The 19,263-nt window shown below is 40.5% G+C and overlaps 1 protein-coding gene across 10 annotated transcripts in view; it reads left to right on the top strand.

The window, feature by feature from the left end:
- The window catches only part of Washc2c (WASH complex subunit 2C), a 55,130-nt gene that overhangs the window by 5,794 nt on the left and 30,073 nt on the right, over nucleotides 1–19,263 (top strand). For 6 of the 10 annotated variants that reach the window (XM_075983065.1, XM_075983062.1, XM_075983069.1 and 3 more), the window contains 13 exons: nucleotides 2,378–2,440; nucleotides 4,414–4,587; nucleotides 6,670–6,763; nucleotides 7,562–7,623; nucleotides 9,130–9,177; nucleotides 10,109–10,216; nucleotides 11,300–11,381; nucleotides 12,534–12,590; nucleotides 13,272–13,387; nucleotides 14,006–14,063; nucleotides 15,475–15,534; nucleotides 16,319–16,501; nucleotides 18,882–19,009. In XM_075983065.1, the coding sequence (XP_075839180.1) occupies nucleotides 2,378–2,440; nucleotides 4,414–4,587; nucleotides 6,670–6,763; nucleotides 7,562–7,623; nucleotides 9,130–9,177; nucleotides 10,109–10,216; nucleotides 11,300–11,381; nucleotides 12,534–12,590; nucleotides 13,272–13,387; nucleotides 14,006–14,063; nucleotides 15,475–15,534; nucleotides 16,319–16,501; nucleotides 18,882–19,009 (1,233 nt within the window). Of the gene's footprint in view, nucleotides 1–2,377; nucleotides 2,441–4,413; nucleotides 4,588–6,669; nucleotides 6,764–7,561; nucleotides 7,624–9,129; nucleotides 9,178–10,108; nucleotides 10,217–11,299; nucleotides 11,382–12,530; nucleotides 12,591–13,271; nucleotides 13,388–14,005; nucleotides 14,064–15,474; nucleotides 15,535–16,318; nucleotides 16,502–18,881; nucleotides 19,010–19,263 lie in introns of all 10 variants that reach the window. The other 4 variants (XM_075983067.1, XM_075983064.1, XM_075983060.1 and 1 more) reach the window with 1 other exon arrangement.

The raw sequence follows: 19,263 nt of genomic DNA, 5'->3' as shown, positions 1-19,263 counted from the left end.
TATATTTATGGTTATGTGTGTGTGCACATAAGGATAGCTTTTGTTGTATAGCTTTTTTCCTCATTAACTTATGTGCAGGTTTATGTGAACATAAACTTAGTTTTCCATGAAATTTTCTTTGTTCTTTACTCTATGCTATTAAATATCATAATCTAATATACTTACTAGAGAAAGTTACTTTAACAGCTCTGTTTTATCATACGAGATCTTGTTGCCTAAGCTAGCCATGAATTCACTGTCTTCTGTTTTAGATTGCTGAAATTGGGGCTGTAATCATGAACCACCATGGCCAACTACTCATACAACTTCTTTATATTCAGAAATGGTCATTAGACTTTCCTCTATGAATTGACAGTTCTCACCAAGGTTGAGAATAGCCCTAACCTTTGGGTATAAACATCTAGAAGATATTTTGACAATGTGTCATTTTAGCAAAAACAGTAGTATTTCAAACTTGATGGCCTCTGACCTCCCAAGCATGGGCTTTTGAGACCTGGTTTACAGAACATGGCATTAATTTATTCTTGTGGAGCAGGTCTCAGATCCAATTAGAAAGCAATTGGCCATCACCAGAACAGTCATGCCACTCAGGTTGGTACTGTTGTACACAGTGTCTACCTCTGGGGAAGACATTGCTCTCTGTTTGTTTCCAAGATATTACTTGCATAGTATCTTCCAGGTCTATGAAAGTTATCCAGCAAAGAGGACATTGCAGCCTGTTTCCAGTCAGATTTCTACATGTACCACAACCAGAGTGTTGTGTCCTCAGCAACAGGGTCTTCCCATGTAGTTCTCATGGGCACAGGTTGATTATTCTTGATCCAAAATGAAATGAAGTGAAATCTGGAACTTTGTGTGCTTTAGCTTTAGATTTTGTATTTTCTAATTAGGGATATTTGTAAAGTCTTTGCAGATATTCTAAAAATCTCAAATTTAAAAACTTCAGATAAGCAGTATTGAGCTTGTATTATTTTAACAATTTTTAAGTGACTTGGAAAGTTTCTTTTCAAAAGTGTAGCTAAGTATGTTTACATGTAACCATAAACCTTTGAAACCCTATAGTCTGATTGTAGAACGTTTTCATTGTCCTCTTATATAAGTTAGGGTTCTCTAAAGGAACAGAACTGATATGGTGAACATGTTTATTAAGAGGATTTATTAGATTGGTTTATTAGATTATTAGATAGGATCTCATCTAGCTAGTCCCAGGAGAGACTTGAGAGTGCAGTACAGTAGCTGTTCAGGCCAGGAGCGTGACTATCCCAGCAGTCCGCATCTGGTGCTGGAGAGCCGCCAATCTTCAGATCCCTAGCGTCTTGAAGAAATTGTTTCTAACACTAGCAAGAGAAAGCCTTAGCAACAGGATAGATGAACTTGCCAGCTAGAGTGAGGACACGTGGGCAAAAGCAAAATTTCCTTCTTCCATGTTCTTTTATGTGGGTTGCCACCAGAAAGTCAGTCCAGATTCTGGGTGGGTCTTCCTGCTTTAAATAATAAGATAAATTCCTCACGGGATTGCCCAGCAGCTTGAGTTTTAGTTGATGTCTAATATTTAGTTGACAATATTAACCATAATACCCACTTACTGATTGTTTTTATAACAAACATGTTATACTCCAGTTGTTAAAAAAAATTGCAGTGAGTTTCCAGAATGACAGACTTGTCTTGCGAAAGAGGTTTTTCCTTGGATGTGCATCTTCTGGCAGATTGTTGGTGAATTTGCCCTTTTTTTCTTTGATTTATATGAGGTAAGTATAAAAAAAATTCAGCCATTTTAAGCAATAAAATAAAAGTAAATTTTACCTTTATCATATTTTTTATTCCACTTGTTAGGGTATTTATCTAGTTGGTAAGTTTTACCAGTTGATATTGGCAATGGTCTTGGATGAATATACCTGTATTGTGGCCCTGTTAGAATTATGCATTAGCTTAAGTTAAAAAAAAGTGTACCAATTGTGATTATAGTAGTTTCAGAACTCTTTGACTAGTCTCATTTCTCAGTCATTCATGTCTCTGTCTAAAATTTAACTTTAGGTGAATTAACTGTTGTTCTTAGTTATTCATCCATGACCCTTTGGTAGTGGTCCCAGTTGTTTTTCTGAAAAGCCATTTTCCTCTTTTTAGGAATTCTTCTTTGTGCTGGGCGGTGGTGGTGCACGTCTTTAATCCCAGCACTCAGGAGGCAGAGGCAGGCGGATCTCTGTGAGTTCCATGGTCTACAAGAGCTAGTTCCAGGACAGGCTCCAAAGCTAAACAGAAATCCTGTCATGAAAAACAAAAACAACAACAACAACAAAAACTCTTCTTTGTGTTGAACTTTCACATGTGATTCCATTCTATGCTTAACTATGTAAAATGAATTTGCTTCCTTACTTAGCGGGTGTACGATGAAGAGGTGGAGGAGCAGGTACTCAAGACCGAGGCAGAAAAATCGGAGCAGGTACTTGTGTTCAATCCTTCTTTCCTTGAATCACTGACTGTGAGAAGCGATAGGGGGTGATGTGGACCGGGACCATCCTTGAATCACTAACTGAGAAGCGATAGAGGGCTCATGTGGACTGGGACCATGCTCCTTTGGCAGTGGGCCAATAGAACTCTTGCATTTTTTCTGAAGCTTAGCCTGTTAATATATAGATGAAATTTGACTTCTGGCGTAGAGCAGAGCAGAGGGCATAGAGTAAACAGCACAGGATTGCAGGCTACAGCTTCCTTCTGCTTCCTCCCTTTTCTCTCCCTGTCTTCCTCTCCTCCTTTTCCTCTTCCTACCCTTTAAAGATCTAGAAGTCACTCTTCTCAAAGTTCACACAGAAAGAAGTCACATGCACTGGATGAAAACAGGGAGGTTTCCTAAGGTTTGTGCTTTGGGAAATGAATGTAACAGAAGTGAGATCTGTGAAGACCCAGTTTCCCCAGCCTTTGGTGACTGTTTTAATCTTGTTTTTTCAGATCAGAATTAGATAGTAAGGTAAATAGAGGTTTGGTGCATACACATTTGAGGACCCCATGGGCACTACAAGGTGTGTTGGGACAGCGTGGACTGTACTGTGAGCAGTTGTGGACTCTGTCACAGAAATACAGGAACTGGTGACTTAGCACACTTGCTCTCAAGTGGTTTCCTTGTCTATTGAGGCCATAGGTGGTTGTTGATCTGAACTGCATTGCATGGTTGGTGTTTTGGAAGTTCACACAAGAAGACATTTATTGTTAAACTAGTTGGGGAAACCTTCAAGGATGAGATTTTATACAGATGAAAAAAGAATGGTCAAGTAAAAGTCAGTGGGTAGGCCATGCCAACAAGAGAAAGCCATGTGCTAAGGTTGTTGCTTTGTTCTGGTTTAGTACCAGGGATTGCACAAAGGGCCTCGTGCACATTGTGCAAGTTTCCTACAACTGAGCTTCATCCCCATGGACTGGGTTTGTGGAACTTGTGGAGGTTAGAAAAGAGAAGGAAAGGAAGGAAGTTGCTGAGGGCTGTGTGCTTTGGAAAGTGACCATGGGATCAAGGAACTGCAGTTCTCCCCTTTTATTCTGGGACTTACCATGTGACCTGTGCATACACATCCTTGCTTAGCCCACATTGGTATCCACACCTAAGAAGGAGATTCTGGGCCTTACTTTCGTATGCTCAGGCTAATACTCCCTCCTCTTATTCAGACAAGCATGGCATTTGAGTATGTTTATTGCGAAAGTCACTTTCAGTCAGGTCTGACTTCCTCAGAAAAAGCTAAGTCAGTTGGAAAGGTTACTATTTTACCAGAACTATTAAGAAGCGAAGCTGTTAGATTGTCATATTAGAAACCAGCTGTGGCTCTTCCTGTTCCTGGCATTTTTAGGAAAGTGAATTTTATTTTTAATAGTACTCAATGCATTTGCTCCTCAGTAAAATGCAGTAGTGTGATTATATCAAGCCAGCATTACATTTAAAAGTAGGTAGTGATATGTTTGCTGTGCACCACAGGACTAAAGGAGTAATTTATTTGCAGAGTGTTTGTCTAACACACGTCAGACCCCAGGCTCTATCTCCATTAGCCTAAAGGTCCATAAGAAAGCAGCAGACTCTTTCTTTCTTTCTTTCTTTCTTTCTTTCTTTCTTTCTTTCTTTCTTCCTTCCTTCCTTCCTTCCTTCCTTCCTTTCTTCCTTTCTTTCTTTCTCAAAAGTATTTTCATAGTCTCAGCTTTGGTTTCTGATTTAAATGTTCCTCTGATTTTCTAAATGGAAAATTTGGAATTCTAGAGTTTAAGAGGTTTGATGGATGTCCAGAAAGCAACAAAACTGAGATTTCAAGCTTGTACATTTACTCCAAAGTCTGTATCAGAAAGTGACTATTAACATTTTGAGTTAAAAGTTTTGGAGGAGGACATGACTTTAGGGTTGGTGTATGGGAGACACACTGAAGAACATTCTGTTTGTAGGAGAAGACTCGGGAACAGAAAGAGGTTGACCTGATTCCTAAAGTCCGGGAGGCTGTGAACTATGGGTTACAGGTCCTGGATAGTGCGTTTGAGCAACTTGACATAAAAGCAGGGAACTCAGACTCTGAAGAAGATGATGCCAATGAGCGGGTGGAACTGATCCTTGAACCAAAGGTAAAGGCATTCAGTTACAATGTTATGTCTTGACTGTTTTGCCAGGCATGGGGTGTGTAAGGCACGGGCATTCCCAAATTGACCCCTTACTTGACACACTGAGCATGTCAGTGGTACAAGGCAGGTGGAAGCTGCAGGGCAAACCTCCTCCTCTTCTAGGGTGTTTGGTAGAGTCTGTGGCAGAGGAGGCATTGACATGAGCAGCCATTTCCAGAACCCTGAGACAAAACTGACTTACAGCTGAGATGTTAAGGTGAAGGATGAGATTTTTAATTGGAATTGGTTAGTTTTTAAATTTTATTTTATTATTATTTTTGGTTTTGTTCTATTTTTCAAGATAGGGTTTCTCTGTGTAACAGTCCTGACTGCTCTGGAACTTCACTCTGTAGAATTTGTAGCTTCAAATTCACAGAGATCTGCCTGCCTCTGCTTCCAGAATGCTGGGATTAAAGGTGCGTGTCACCACTGCTTAGCCAAACTTAGTTTTTTAATACTTGAACTTTTTCATTGATGTGTTTATATGGGGGCGTGCATGTCCCATGACACAGGACCGAGAGAGGACAACTCTGGAGTCGGTTCTCTCCTGACTTTACACAGGTCCTGGGGATTGAACTCTAGCCTGTAGGCCTTTACCCACCTAACCATCTGTGGCTCATTTTTATTTTAAAATGAAGTTTCGTTTGTTTTTAATTTTTGGTAAAAGAAACATATATTTATCTTGTACATGTTTTGAAATATCCATTTGTTGTAGAATGACTTATTCGAACTTGTGTATATCTTGTGTATTCATTCATGGTGAGAATACTTAAAATTTTTCAATGATTAAGAAATGGAATAAATTTTGTTAACTATAGTCAACATGTTGTATTGTTGTCTCTTGATCATATTTCCTCTAACTGAAGGTTTGTTTTGTTCTGTTTGAGATTATAATTTAATTACAATAATTCTCTTTTTCTTTTCCTTCTTATACTTCTCTCCTCTTTTCTTCAAATTTATGGTCTCTATTTTCATTGTTTTAACTATTTATTTGTGTGTGTGTATTTGTTGTTGTTGTGTTTGGTTTTTTGAGACAGGGTTTCTCTGTAGCTTTGGAGCCTGTCCTGGAACTAGCTCTTGTAGACCAGGCTAGCCTTGAATTTACAGAGATCCACCTGCCTCTACCTCCCGAGGGCTGGGATTAAAGGCATGCGCCACCATTGCCCGGCTTTCCTCTGTTTCTTAAGCTACTGTTTTCTCCCAAACAGAGATCCTTCTCAGTCTTTGAACGACTTTGCTATGCTAACTGTAGATAATTTGGTTAGTACCATTGTCTCATACTTCCTTTTCTTTATGGATACCTAACCAGACTTCTTTTTGCTCTGCTGAAAGCTTCAGAAATCCCTCCCGGTTCCCATTGTACCTTGTCTTGTTCCTTCTGCTCCATTCAGTCTGGATTTGTCTACTATTGTCTCAGCATCTGACAACATTTGGGTTATTTCCTTGTTTCTCCAAATTTTGGGCTATTATCAATGATTCTCAAATAAGTATTGTTTTTATATGTATGGTAATATTTAAGCGGTATTGGTCAGCCAAAGAATTAAAGAATTTTAAAGATAGAGTCATACTTTGAAGTCTTGGCTGGCCGAGAACTTGCAGAAGATAATTTCAGTGTGTAAATGTTGTCTGTTTACAAAAGGAGGCCCCCAGGACTGGGCTTTCTGTTTGTTTGCTTTTGTTAGAGTAAGGGGAGGTAGGTGTTACCATGGCTTTCAGGCTTCTGGATTTCCATCCTTAGGCCTCTTCTGGAACATTTTATTGGGAGGTATATTCCTTGATTTGGTTACTGCTATAAACCTTTCACAGGCATTGCTAGTGTCGTTATTGCTGAGGTATTTGGGGAGGAAGTCAGCTATGCCTTGTTATCTTTACCTAGGACTTAATGTTTTAAAAATCAAATGTTTAACCTTGCAGTGTTTCTTATTTTCTACTCTTATTTATTACCTTAGCTTGTTTGAGATAGTGAGATGCAAGAGAATGTCTGGTAGCTCTTGCCTTTATTTTCACCCCATGTGTTTAATGGCTGTGCCCTTTCCTTCCTTAAAGGACCTCTACATTGACCGCCCTTTACCCTATCTCATTGGGTCAAAGCTCTTCATGGAACAGGAAGATGTAGGGCTTGGAGAGCTGTCCAGTGAAGGTACTCTTTCTCACTAATATTTTTTGTCATGTTTAACGTATCTTTTGTGTTAAAATAAGTTCAACTTTATATTACTTACACGAGCAGTGGAGAGAGCAGTGGACCCTCACTCAGGCTTGTCGGCTAATGCTTTACTTGGTGCTTTCATTCTCTGTCTGTATGTCATAATCTTTCTGACCCTCCATTACCCCAGTGCTCTCTGTATATTTCCAAAGAACAAGGACATTTTCTTAACATAACCACACTGTAAAGTGGTCAATTTCAAGAATTTTTGCTGTTACTCAATCTTTGGTTATATTCACATTTTGTCTCTTGTTCCATTTCTGTCACCTTCTCTGGTCTAAGACTTAAAGCATTTAGTTGTTAAGTTGCTCTAGTCACCTTTTATTTTAATTTCATTTAATTTTTTTTGTTTCTTCAGTTTCTGTATGTATGTGTGTGTGGACAACCTAGGGAGTCAGTCCTCTGTTCTGTCATGTGAATTCCAGAGACAAACTCCAGTTGTCAGGACTGGTGGCAATTGCCTTTACCTGTTATCACTAGTCAACTTTTAGTCTGATACAATTTCTTCACTTTTTTGTAACCTTGACATTCATGTAGATCGAGGCTAAGTTATGATTTTTTTTAATGCATGGGAAGTACTTTAAAATTGTATTATTAACAAAGATGGTTTCATTCCATTAAGTGGCAGCAGCTTCATCTAAGTCTCTTTGAAGCTGTTGTGCCTGGCATCTTTGAGAAGGAACTACAGGGATTTTCTGATAACTCGGTGTTGATGTTTACACTTCTTCCCGACAGAAGGCTCTGTAGGCAGCGGCCAGGGAAGTATTGTGGACAGCGAAGAAGAGAAAGAAGAGGAGGTGAGGACATGGTATAACCAGGTCACCGCAACAGGAATCTTAGGATGTGTGGAGCAGGCTGGGCATGTAATGTGCTTCAGAATTAGTGACCCTTCATAAAAGTGAAGGGTCAGAAGCTGAAGTGTTTTCTTAGGGTTGAATTTTTTTTTTTTTTTTTTTTTTGTAATTTGTACAGAGAGAAGTAAGGGAAACTGCTTTGATCGCTTACCATTACCCACCTGCCCTCCTTTCTTTCACACCCCATTATATTTTGTGGCGAGAACAGCTTAGACACAGTGCTATAGCCTCTGCCTGAAACTTAGTCTTGGAATATGTCCTTCTTGAATAATCCTAGAAAAAGAAAATTTGCAATGAACAGCTCTTTAAAAAATTATTATTGTTATTACTAGTGTGTATGAACAACTTTAAAAGATTATCATCATTATTATAGTCATTATTTGTGTGTGTGTGCACACACATGCGTGTGCACACATTTGAGTGTGTGTATGTGCAGATGCCTGTGGAGACCAGAAGAGGATGTCAGATCCCCTGGACCTGGAGTTAGAGGCAGTTGTGAGCTGCCTGATATAGGTGCTAAGAACTTAACTCTAGTCCCTTGCAAGAGCAGCATACTGTCTTTACCGCTGAGCCACCTCAGAAGCCTTTGAATACTTTTTTAAAGCCTTCTAATCAAATCATCTAGTGTCTTAAGGTCCACAGAGTAAAATCATAAGAGTCTGGGGCTCTGAGTTGTTCTTCAGACAATGAGTATGAGATTCTAAAAAGAAACCATTTTGTATAGCTGATTTCATTTCTTTTTTTTTTTTTTTTTTTTTGGTTTTTCGAGACAGGGTTTCTCTGTGGTTTTTGGAGCCTGTCCTGGAACTAGCTCTTGTAGACCAGGCTGGCCCCGAACTCACAGAGATCCGCCTGCCTCTGCCTCCCGAGTGCTGGGATTAAAGGCATGTGCCACCACTGCCCAGCTTCGATTTCATTTCTTAATTGTTCTCTCACCCACCCCCTTTCCTGCATTTCTTCTCCAGCCCTGCAAAAATCCTAGCAATAGAAATAAGCTTGTCATTACTTTGCTATAGATAATTATCCGCTGAGTCCTTTGCTTTTAGCTGTCAGTGTAGCTCTTTATCAAATCAGTGTAGTAAACTCTGATGTTCAATTCTTGAGCTTAATGAAGTAGTTATCCTACTAGAGGGAATGCAGAGACTGTAGTCCAAAATGTAAAGCAACCCAAACCAACCTTCTTATTTCATTAAATGATCTTTCTTAAATCAGAAGGTTAGAATTGGGAAATACAAATGATATAATGAGCCATTAGAGCTATTTAAATGAAACATAAAAATTATGGCAGCTAGATAACTCTTGCTGTATTGCCAGTCATTCATCTTGTCTGCTACTCATGCTGGCTGAGTCTATGAGTATAAGAGCTTTTCCTCTTCCTCACACAGTCAGCTTACCTCAGAGACTGACATGATCTTTTCTGTATTAACAGCAAAACATTTTTACCCACAGGAATCAGATGAAGATTTTGCCAGCCGTAGTGACAATGATCAAAACCAGGTAAAGCGCACGTATTGAAATGAGTTCATTGTAAAGCTTCAACTGAAGTATAGCATGTATACTAAACTTCCTTGGCACTAGGGCTTGAACCTATGCTCTCCGGTGGGATTGGCAGGCTCTGTACCATATCTGTACTCCAAGTCTTCTAAATGACATTGGCTGCAGTGAGGACTTTTCATGTCACTGCTAGTTTTCTCTTAAGTATGTCATAGGCTTGCCACCTCCTTTGGGTATTACCTTTTCCAAATTTTACTTCTTTTTTAATAGCTCCTTTTAATTATCACTTCCTGACCTTATTAGGACTAATTTACATTCACCTGATAATGAATACTTTCAAAATTATTGTACTTTGCTTTGGTATTTTTGATCCTGTATTCTTATTTAAAAAAGTAAAGGCAGGCAAATCTCTGAGTTTGAGGCCAGCCTGAACTACAGAGCAGGTTTTAGGTCAGCCAGGACACTACACAGAGAAACTCTGTCTTGAAAAACGAAAAGCCAAAAAAAAAAAGTAAATCCTCTTTCTTTCTTTCTTTCTTTCTTTCTTTCTTTCTTTCTTTCTTTCTTTCTTTCTTTCTTCCTCCCTCCCTCCCTTCCCTCTCCTTCCCTCCTCCTTCCCTCCCTCCTTCCCTCCCTTCCTTCCTTCTTTCCTTCCTTCCTTCCTGAGATAGGTTTTTCTGTGTAGGCTTGGATGTCCTAGAACTCACTTTGTATACCAGGCTGTCCTTGAACTTACAGAGATCCACCTGTGCCTCTACCTGCTTGGATTAAAGGGATGTACCACCACCACCCGGCTAGTTTCTAACAAATAAGTTGCGTGGAGTATGTGTTCCTAGTGTGGTTACCTTTTTAATAAAGGGAAAGGTTAGAGATCGGCAGTGTCTCCTTTCTAGTTTTGTGACTTGCATCTTGTGATTCTGCTTTACATTCTCAGCATAACACACAGATGAGTGATGAAGAAGAGGATGATGATGGTGACCTTTTTGCTGACTCTGAGAAGGAGGGGGATGATATTGAGGACATTGAGGGAAATGCCAAGTCTGTAAGTATAGTTATCCCTTGATGAGGTCTTAGAAGTGGTGTTTGCACTTTGCTCCTTAATTTCGCCATTTGTATTTGTAGGCGTCTCATCTTACATCATACCTGTAATTTGTGTGTAGCCAGGAGTAATGGTGGATGACTTCCTCGCTTACTCTCCCCCTTATTTAGAGTCAGGGTCTCTCACTGAACCTAGGGCTTACCAATTCAGATGAATTAGCTGGCCAACAAGCCCCAGGGATACTCCTGTCTTTGTTTCTCCAGCTCTGGGATTACAGGTACACATTGCCGCTTCCAGCTTTTGATGTGAGTGCTGAGGATCTGAGCTCTGATTCTCGTGCTTGTGCAGAAAGCATTGTACTGACTGAGCTATCTTTGCAGCTCCCAAATCTGTAATTGGATTTTTTCCTTTAAAAGATTTGTCTTATTTTTTAAATGTGTTTTTGGTGTACCCATGTAACTGTATTTGCACATGTGTGTGGGTTCCTGGGGAGACCAGAAGAGGTTTTTGATTTCTTGGAACTGGAGTTACACTGACATAGGTCCTGAGAACCAACTTTAGGTCCTTTGCAAGAGCAGTGAACAGCGTCTCTCTTGTTTCTTCATTTATAGTTTTATAAATAGCAGAAAATATCCCTGTGTCTCCAGTTGCCTTATGAGTGCTGCTTTCTCCTAATGCTAAGGAGTTTTGTAAGTCAGCTCTTTGGGGTATATTTATCTTCAGAATTTCAGGATCAGATACTCTTCCATCTCCTCCATTCATTCGTGTTGGTTTTCTTGCCAAGATTTTTCAAGTATTTTAAAAAGTAAAGAAAGGAGTCTCTCCTTTTAAAGGGCTGTTTTGTAGATTCTGCTGCGTACCTGAGCTCTGTAGGCTCCATGTGTTTAAATTCATTGATAAAGTCCTGTTTTTGCACGTGTATTCACACACATAAGTAGAACTAACATAAACCTTAAAAAAGAAAAAAGTCTTGTTTTGTTTGTAGTTGGATTATTTTATGACTGTTGATAAAATTTTGTTAGGTGTCTATAAGTAAACTGTACTAATTTGTTAGAAAATAGTGATTTTTTTTCTTCTTACCTGAAGAAAAGACCTACATCTTTTGCTGATGAGCTGGCAGCTCGGATCAAAGGCGATATCTCACATCAGCTGAAAGAGGAACAGATAGGTGAGTTCTGAGGGCAGGTTAATGGGGACTTGATTGGAGGCCTTCGTAGTCTGCTTGTGTGTGCTTGCACATGTGTTCTCTGTCTGTCTCTCTCTGTATTTGTCTTTCTTTTTCTTTTTTTGGAGACAGGGTCTCATATATTTCATGATGGCCTCAAATATGCAATGCAGGCAAGGGTGGTCTTAAACTGCTGATCTTCCTGCCACCTTCTTTGAGTGCTGGGATCATAAATAGAAGCCACCATACCCAAATACGGGGTTCACTAATGTTAGGCTTGCATTTTAGTCCTTGGTCTTTTGCCGTTGTTTTCTTGGACTCCTTTTTGTTGTTGTCTTATATTTTATTCATTTAGCTGGGGTGGAGGCTGAGTGCATGCCTTCATGTTTTATGCAGAGTTGGTTTTCTCCTCCCTCCTTTTGCCTTGTGGGTCTGGTTGTCAGGCTTGGTGGTAAGCACTTTGACCCTTTAAGTCAGTGGTTCTCAACCTTCCTAATCTGCAGCCCTTTAATACAGTTCCTCAAGTTGCGACACACAACTATAAAATTATTTTTGTTGCTACTTCATAACTGTAATTTTGCTACTGGTAAATATCTGTGTTTCTATGGTCTTAGGCGACCCCTGTGAAAGGGTCATTTGACCCCTAAAGGGGTCGTGATCCACAGGTTGAAACTCATTGCTTTAAGTTATGTTAATAGCTCTTAAATTCTGCTTAATAATTAGATGTTCTTGGTATCCTATTCCCATCCCCAGTACATGTGTATGTCTATGTAAAGTCTTACATGCATGAAATAAATTTGGGAACCCTAGAGGACTGTAGACAGCAGATTGTGAATCCATGGCTTAACAGTAACTCATAATTTTGTCTAATAAAAATGCACTTTCCAGTACATTCTAGTTATTTAACAGAATAAAAAGGTAGAGTAATTTTTTTCTTTAGCGTAGTCCTGGTATGTACATGACCTGGCAGTCTTCTGCCTTAGAGGGATACTACCTTGAGTAAGAGCTCTGATGGAGCTGAGATATGAACTTGAGGGTCCTGCTCTTGGCCTGTGTCATGAGGATGCAGATTCGAGCAGAGAATTAGTACCTGTTTAATAAGAATGCTGTGTATTGTCAAAGCTGTGAAAGTCTCATAGATCTTGTGCTTAGCAGATGGAAAAGCTCAGAAGACAATGAAGGAGAAGAAGGAAAGGAGAACACCTACAGATGGTAAGCCCTTCACTTAGGAGCCTTCATGTAATACAAAATTCTCAGGGTCAAGCACTGACAAATAGGTTGTGTCTCCATCCACCTTCTTAAACCATCTGAAAACATGCTCTAGGGTGTTAGTGTGGAAGAAAGGCGGGTGTGGAGTAATGCTTGTGAGTATTGGAATTGCTAAAGTAGCTGTTGCCTGTCTTTCTAGATTTTTGTTAGATGTGTAGTAATTATGGGTTGCTAAAATTTTCAGTAAAGATTGTATATGGTCCTTCCATATTAAGTAGTGACATTTATTGTGTTCCCTTGCCATTGTCTCCATCTATAGGATTATTTTTCTTTTCTCTAAATCTTTGAATGTAGCTATTGAGCTATACCCTTGCTTCATAGTAAGTCATTCTAAGCCTAAAGAATCGCTGTTGTCTCCAGATAGTGCTCATTTGAGAATGTCAAATACCCCCTGTGAAGTATGGTCTCCGTAGTGTACATACCCAAGAATTTGGATTGCAAACCCCTTTTTATCCCCTCATCCTTGTATTTTTGAAGCATAGTCTTGCTAGATAACCCAAGCTAGTTTGGAATTCCTATGTAGCCCAAGCTGGCTTCATTCCCACCGAGCTCACCCAGGCTGTCCTTGAACACCACCTCGCACACCCTTTTTAACACTCCCTGTGCAACATTGCTTTCTGACAGATGAAGAGGACATCTTGTTTCCACCCCCCAAGTTGACTGATGAAGACTTCTCACCGTTTGGCTCTAGAGGTGGTCTCTTCAGGGAAGGACAGGGACTTTTTGATGATGAAGATGAGGTGAGGTGGGCGAATGTACAAAACTCTTTGATCTGTGTCCTTGCATGTGTACCAAAGAAATCCATGTTTGTTTGGTTGGTTTTTTTTTTTGATTTTCGAGACAGGGTTTCTCCATAGCTTTTGGTTCCTGTCCTGGAACTCACTCTGTAGACCAGGCTGGCCTCGAACTCACAGAGATCCGTCTGCCTCTGCCTCCCGAGTGCTGGGATTAAAGGCGTGTGCCACCACTGCCTGGCACCATAGAAATCCATCTTTTTATTTGAGAAAAGTAGCTTCCTATTAGTTACTCCTTTTATTTTGGGGGGACACTGAAGTGAGAACCACAGAGTGAGAAATATTACATATCCTGATGTCTTGAGGATTTTGATATGAGGAGAGGCTGTGAGAGTACCAATAGTGATAATTACTTGAGTTACTGATTTGTTATCCTCTTCCATCTTTTTATTTGATTCCTGACAGGCCCAAATTAAGTTCATTTTGCTCTCGTCTGAACTTTGTGGCAGTTTCTTTGGCAGGACAGTAACAGATAGTTTCAAAGTATATAATTCTTTTCAGAAATCTAAGTTCAGCCTTGTTTATCTCTGTATTTTAAATTATCCCATGCCTTACCACAAGCAGAGTGACCTCTTCAGGGAAGCCTCCCGGGATCGGCAAGCACAAGCCCCTGTTAGTGACGGTAGGTTTGGGAGTGACTGCTTTTTTCTTGCATGCTGTCCTAGCTTGCTTTCTATTGCTGTGATAAATGCTGTGACCAAAAGCAGCTTGGGGAGGAAGGGTTTAGTTCATCTTCCAGCTTAAAGTCCATCCTGAAGGGAAGTCAGGGCAGGAACTCATGGACGGTAGAACTGAAGCGGAGGCCATGGAGGAGTGCTGCTTCCTAGCTGGCTTTCCAGGCTCATATGGATGTTTTTCATTCTCTCTCTGGACCATCTAGCTATGGCTGGCACTGCCCACAGTGGGCTGGGCCCTCCACATTCATCATTAATCAAGAAAGTGCTCCATAGATTTCCCTATAGACCACTCCAATGGAGGCAGTTTCCCTGTAGAATTGTTATTTCTGGACAACTCTAGCTTCTATCAAATTGTAAAAAAGTGCCAGCAAGCATGTTCTAAAGCTCTTTCTGCTGGGAGACTGAGTGCCCAAAATTTTATTTTTGTTAAGCTGAAAGTTGTGTTTGCCTTGAAACAGTTGAAGACAGTTTACCTTGGCCAATTTTTGTCTTACAATAGTACCGTCTTCAGACCCACATCACACATTGGCCTTTTAGAGATCGATAAGAAAGTAAAATAGTGTTTTCTGGCTTTGATGAGGCTAGGTTTACTATAATTGCATTTAATTCAAGGGAAAATTGCTTGTGTTGAGTGCATCAGTTGGTCATCAATATTTCCTTAAGGTAGCATCCATCAGAATCATCTATAGGAATTTTTTAAAAGCCCAAAGTATTTTTTTTAAGAACTGCAGTTTTTATTCCGTTAGATTTGAAGGAGTCCCTTAGGCATTTGGAATTGGTTATTTTAAATGGCAGCCCCTATGTGATTATTCTTTGTTGGGGCCATCCTTGTCTTATTGTTATGTGGGTTTACTTATTTTTCTTGTTTAACTTGCTACTTTTATTTTCCTCACTACCATCTCACTTGGCTTTTGCTGTTGCCTTTCACTGGTTCACCTCACTGAGCTGGAAGGGGTAGTGTTAGACCCATTTTAAAAGACTTTGCCGTTTGACCTTCATGCATCTTCCTTTGGTGGCACAGTTTAGACTATGTTAATCCTAAGTAAAAAGCTGCTGGTGTCAATAAAAATGAAAAAGAACTCAATAATTTTTTAAATGGCTTGTTTAGGAACAATTATCCTTTTTAAAAAAACCTGTTTAGGTTTGTGCCATGTTGCATATATTCAAGAGAAGGGGTGGGCTCTTTCTATTTCTGAGACAGTTTTGCTATGTAGTCCTGGTTGGTCTGCTGCTTACCGTGTAGTCCTGATACAAGACTGTCCTCCTGCCTCAGCTGCTCAAGTCTTGTGTTTATAGGTATGTCCTACCATGCTCAACAACTCTGGTTAAATGATTGACCTTTCTTCCTTATTATAGAATCTTCATCCCCCAAACCTGGAAAGAAAATCCCAGCAGGGGCTGTTTCTGTATTTTTAGGTAACAGGGTTTATTTCTTGTGTGTGTATTGTGTACACCTGTGATGTGAGAAGTGGCTGCCTGTGTGTGTCGAGGGAAGATGACAGATGTCCTGCTTTCGGCTTTCTGTTATTCCCTTGAGTAGGGTCTCACACTGAACATGGTCTAGGCTGGTGGCCAGTAAATCCCTGAGAACTTCCCAACCCCCTGCCACACTGGGATTACAGGCACAGGTACCAGCCACACCTTGCTTGTTTTTTGAGTTCTGGGCATATAAACTGAGGACCTCATGTTTCCAGAATAAGCACTTAGCTGCTGAGCCATCTTCCCAGTGCTCTTTTTAAGAACTGTATAAATTCCATCTTGTCACCTTTTTATAAGGACTGGATAGGAATTAGGAGGTACCCAGGAGTCCTAGAAGGCATTGTGGTGTTTATAACTAGAGCTTATTAATGATGGTAAGAGCTCACATCCTATCTGAATTCAGAGGTATCGGGGCTGGGGATGTGGTGGAGCGGTAGAGCACTTGTTTTGTATGTGCCTGGCCTTAGTTTCCTCTCCAGGTCTGCAGAGGGCTGCAGGTGTGAAGGAAAGGAGAGAGGAAAAGAGGAAAGAAGGAAGAAGGAGTGAGATTGGGGTGGGGGGAGTGGCCAGACAATCTTGCATTGTGGTTTAGTTCTCCAACACTAACACAAAAGTTACTTCATTTTCTAAATGGCGTTTTGTGAATGAACCTAACTCATGAGTGGTTCTGTAGTTAGGAGGCTCACACCGGCTCATAGTTCTGATTGTCTTCCATCCACAGGGTATACTGATGGATCTGGGTCCACCTCTGCCCCATCACTGAAGGAGTTCCAGAAACATGAGCAGCCCATTCCAGGGAAGAGCCCACGTCTGCCAACTGCTGGCCTGTTTGATGATGATGATAACGATGATGATGATGATAACAACTTCTTTGTGCCATCTCGTAGCAAACCTTCCAAGACTGGTATCACTTTCAGACTAATTCTGGGAACTTAGAGAAGAATATTGAACTTGCAGGGCAGTGGTGGCGCAAACCTTTAATCCCAGTACTCCACCATGAGGCAGAGGCAAGCAGAACTCTGAGTTCAAGGCCAGGACAGTCAGGGCTACAAAGAGAAACCCTTTTGGAAAAAAAAAAAACAAAACCAAAACAAAAAGGAACGCTGAACTTAAAGGGACAGGGCTCTTCACATTCAGTGTCTCTTGCAGTTCCGGAATGTCTAGCTGAGCACTGCTTAAATCATGCCATAACCTTGGGGATTCCTAACAGGCCAATCCTTTCTGCATCGGAAACTAATTTTTGAAGTTAACTTCTTTGTATGGAGCCTAATTTCTTCTCCTGTATTCTATTCTCAAAGTTTCTGCTTCTGCCTTTCAAATTATAGACAGAAGTTTAGTTATTCTTCCTCCTAGCAGCTCTGGGTAATTACACAAGCAGAACATTGCAGTGCTGGTTGCTTAATTCCCACCTTCTCTTCTCTGCCAGATAGCTCAGTTTATCCCTGCCCTTGTCCCCCATAGCGTTTCTGGTCTATTATTTGCTCAGTGCTCTTCCCGGTCTGTCTTTCCTATAAGCACTTTGGTTTTCAGTCTGCAAATGTGTCTCCTCCCTAAGGCTGAGTGGTTCTGGGGTGGGGCACTCTCAGTTACAGCCCCAGCTCTGAGTTCACATTTGAGGGACAATACTTAACATTCATCAGGTGGTGTTCTAGATGAGAAGGGTAGATCCTGAGGTGCACACGCTCAGTGGTTGGACAAGGGAGAAGATGGTGTCAGGAAAAGATGAAACCAGAATGCGGTAGAACATGATGCCAACAGAAAACTGGAGAAATATGCAGTGAGCTTAGTGGACAAGTAAATAGTGATAAGCGAATGTAGAAGTGTCTCCTTCAGCCTGGAAGGGCTCTCGACATCTTAGCAGACATATCTACAAACCTCTGAACCCATGTCTTACTGATACATGGCTGTGCTCAGGGAACAAGAAGTAGGGAACAAGAAGTAGGGAACCACTCAGGGTTTCCCTAGTCGGGAAAGCTGTGGTCTTTCTGTTTAGTGGATCTTTGCAGAATTGCTGAAAAGAATGAGGGGCTGAAGAGCTGGCCCAGAGGTTATGAGTACTTACTACAAAGTCCTGGGGCCCAGAGTTCTGATCCCAGCACCCATGTAACAAGCCTGGAATCAAGTGCATGCCTGTAACTCCAGCTTGAAGGGACTGAGATAGGATCACTGTGGTTTGTAGGCTTCCAGCCGGGTAGAGAAAACACAAGCCCCAAGATCAGGAAAAGACCCTGCCTCGAAGGAATAGGTAGTGTTAGGACACCTGACATGCACAGATACACACACCCACCCAATACATGAGCATACCCACACATAAACACATAAATAAATCTCCCCATATGTGAGCATAGCCACACACAAGCACATAAATAGTCCCATAAATGAGCATACATACATGCAGATACATAAATGAATAAGTAAATATCCTTTATCCTTGAGCATACACATGCAAATATTTCCCCATATATGAGCATACACACATGCAAACACATAAATGAATATATCTCATACATGAGCATATGTAAACACATAAATTAGTAAATATCTCCCATATATGAGCATACACACACACAAATAAATAGATAAATAAATGGATCACATAAAGAAAAACAATGAGGTATTTACTTTTTCACTTGGGAATATTTCTTCTGTACATTAAATGGAAATCACAAATGGTAGGACATTTTGCTCAGATTATTTAAAATTTTGTCTTATGAATAGCTGACATTAATGCATGAAGTAGTGGGAGATTTAGAAGCACATATACCAAACTCTTCTGTCTCTTGTGTGACTGGGCAGGTGTGGAGGAGGGGAATTCCAGCATTTGCTTTCATCTATTGCTGTATAGTTTAGTTTTTAATAAAAATAGGAGTCAGTGTTCCCGTTTTCTTCCTAGAACTATTCACTTTTTGGCCCTTTAGAGTGATCTCTACTCTTTAGTCCCATCTTAGATGCACTCAGCATGGGATGTTTCTGTTTGGATAAGGGTGTTGTTCAGATGGTCAGTGTCTGTCATGCTTCGAGTACCAGGGAGATGGACCTAGGGAGAGTAGCTCAGTGGCAGAGCATAAACTGGCACCTAGCCCTCCCTGGTCAGTTCTTGGAATTGCAGGGAATAGGAGAAAGAGCATGGCTCCGTTTACTTTGTATTTCTCTGTAAATGATCAAGAAACAAGATGCCTTTCATACCTTTCATATTTACTTTGGGAGAGTTTTTTTGTCTGAATTTTGCAGTAGGATTTTGATGTTGATGTAATTTATGCTGTGGCTCCTTTTTTTTTTAAAAGACAAAACCAAATCCACTGCCCTTATCTTTGATGATGAGGAAGGAGATCTATTCAAAGAAAAAGCAGCGGCTTTGCCAGAGACTTCCATGAGTCACACAGATGAAAACACAACACGGGCAGATAAAACAGTGAGTAGAAGCAGATCGTGGGATACTGGCCTGGCATATTACAATAGTGGTTTATCTGGATCTCAGAGGGATGTAGAGTTCTCATTCATGTTTATTGCTCTAGTTTGCTTTCTGTTGCTGTGATAAACACCGACTAAAGCAACTTAGGGAAGAAAAGGCTTATTTGGCTTACAGGACATAGTCCATCCTTGAGGGGAACACTCCAGAGAGGGCTGTGGAAGAGTGCTGCTGTCTTCCTTGTTTTCACTGACCTA

The sequence above is a fragment of the Microtus pennsylvanicus genome, chromosome 8 (assembly GCF_037038515.1).
Source record: "Microtus pennsylvanicus isolate mMicPen1 chromosome 8, mMicPen1.hap1, whole genome shotgun sequence".
Taxonomy (NCBI): Eukaryota; Metazoa; Chordata; class Mammalia; order Rodentia; family Cricetidae; genus Microtus; species Microtus pennsylvanicus.
The sequence above is the reverse complement of the archived record's forward strand: the minus strand, read 5'-3'. Positions and strand labels throughout refer to the sequence as shown.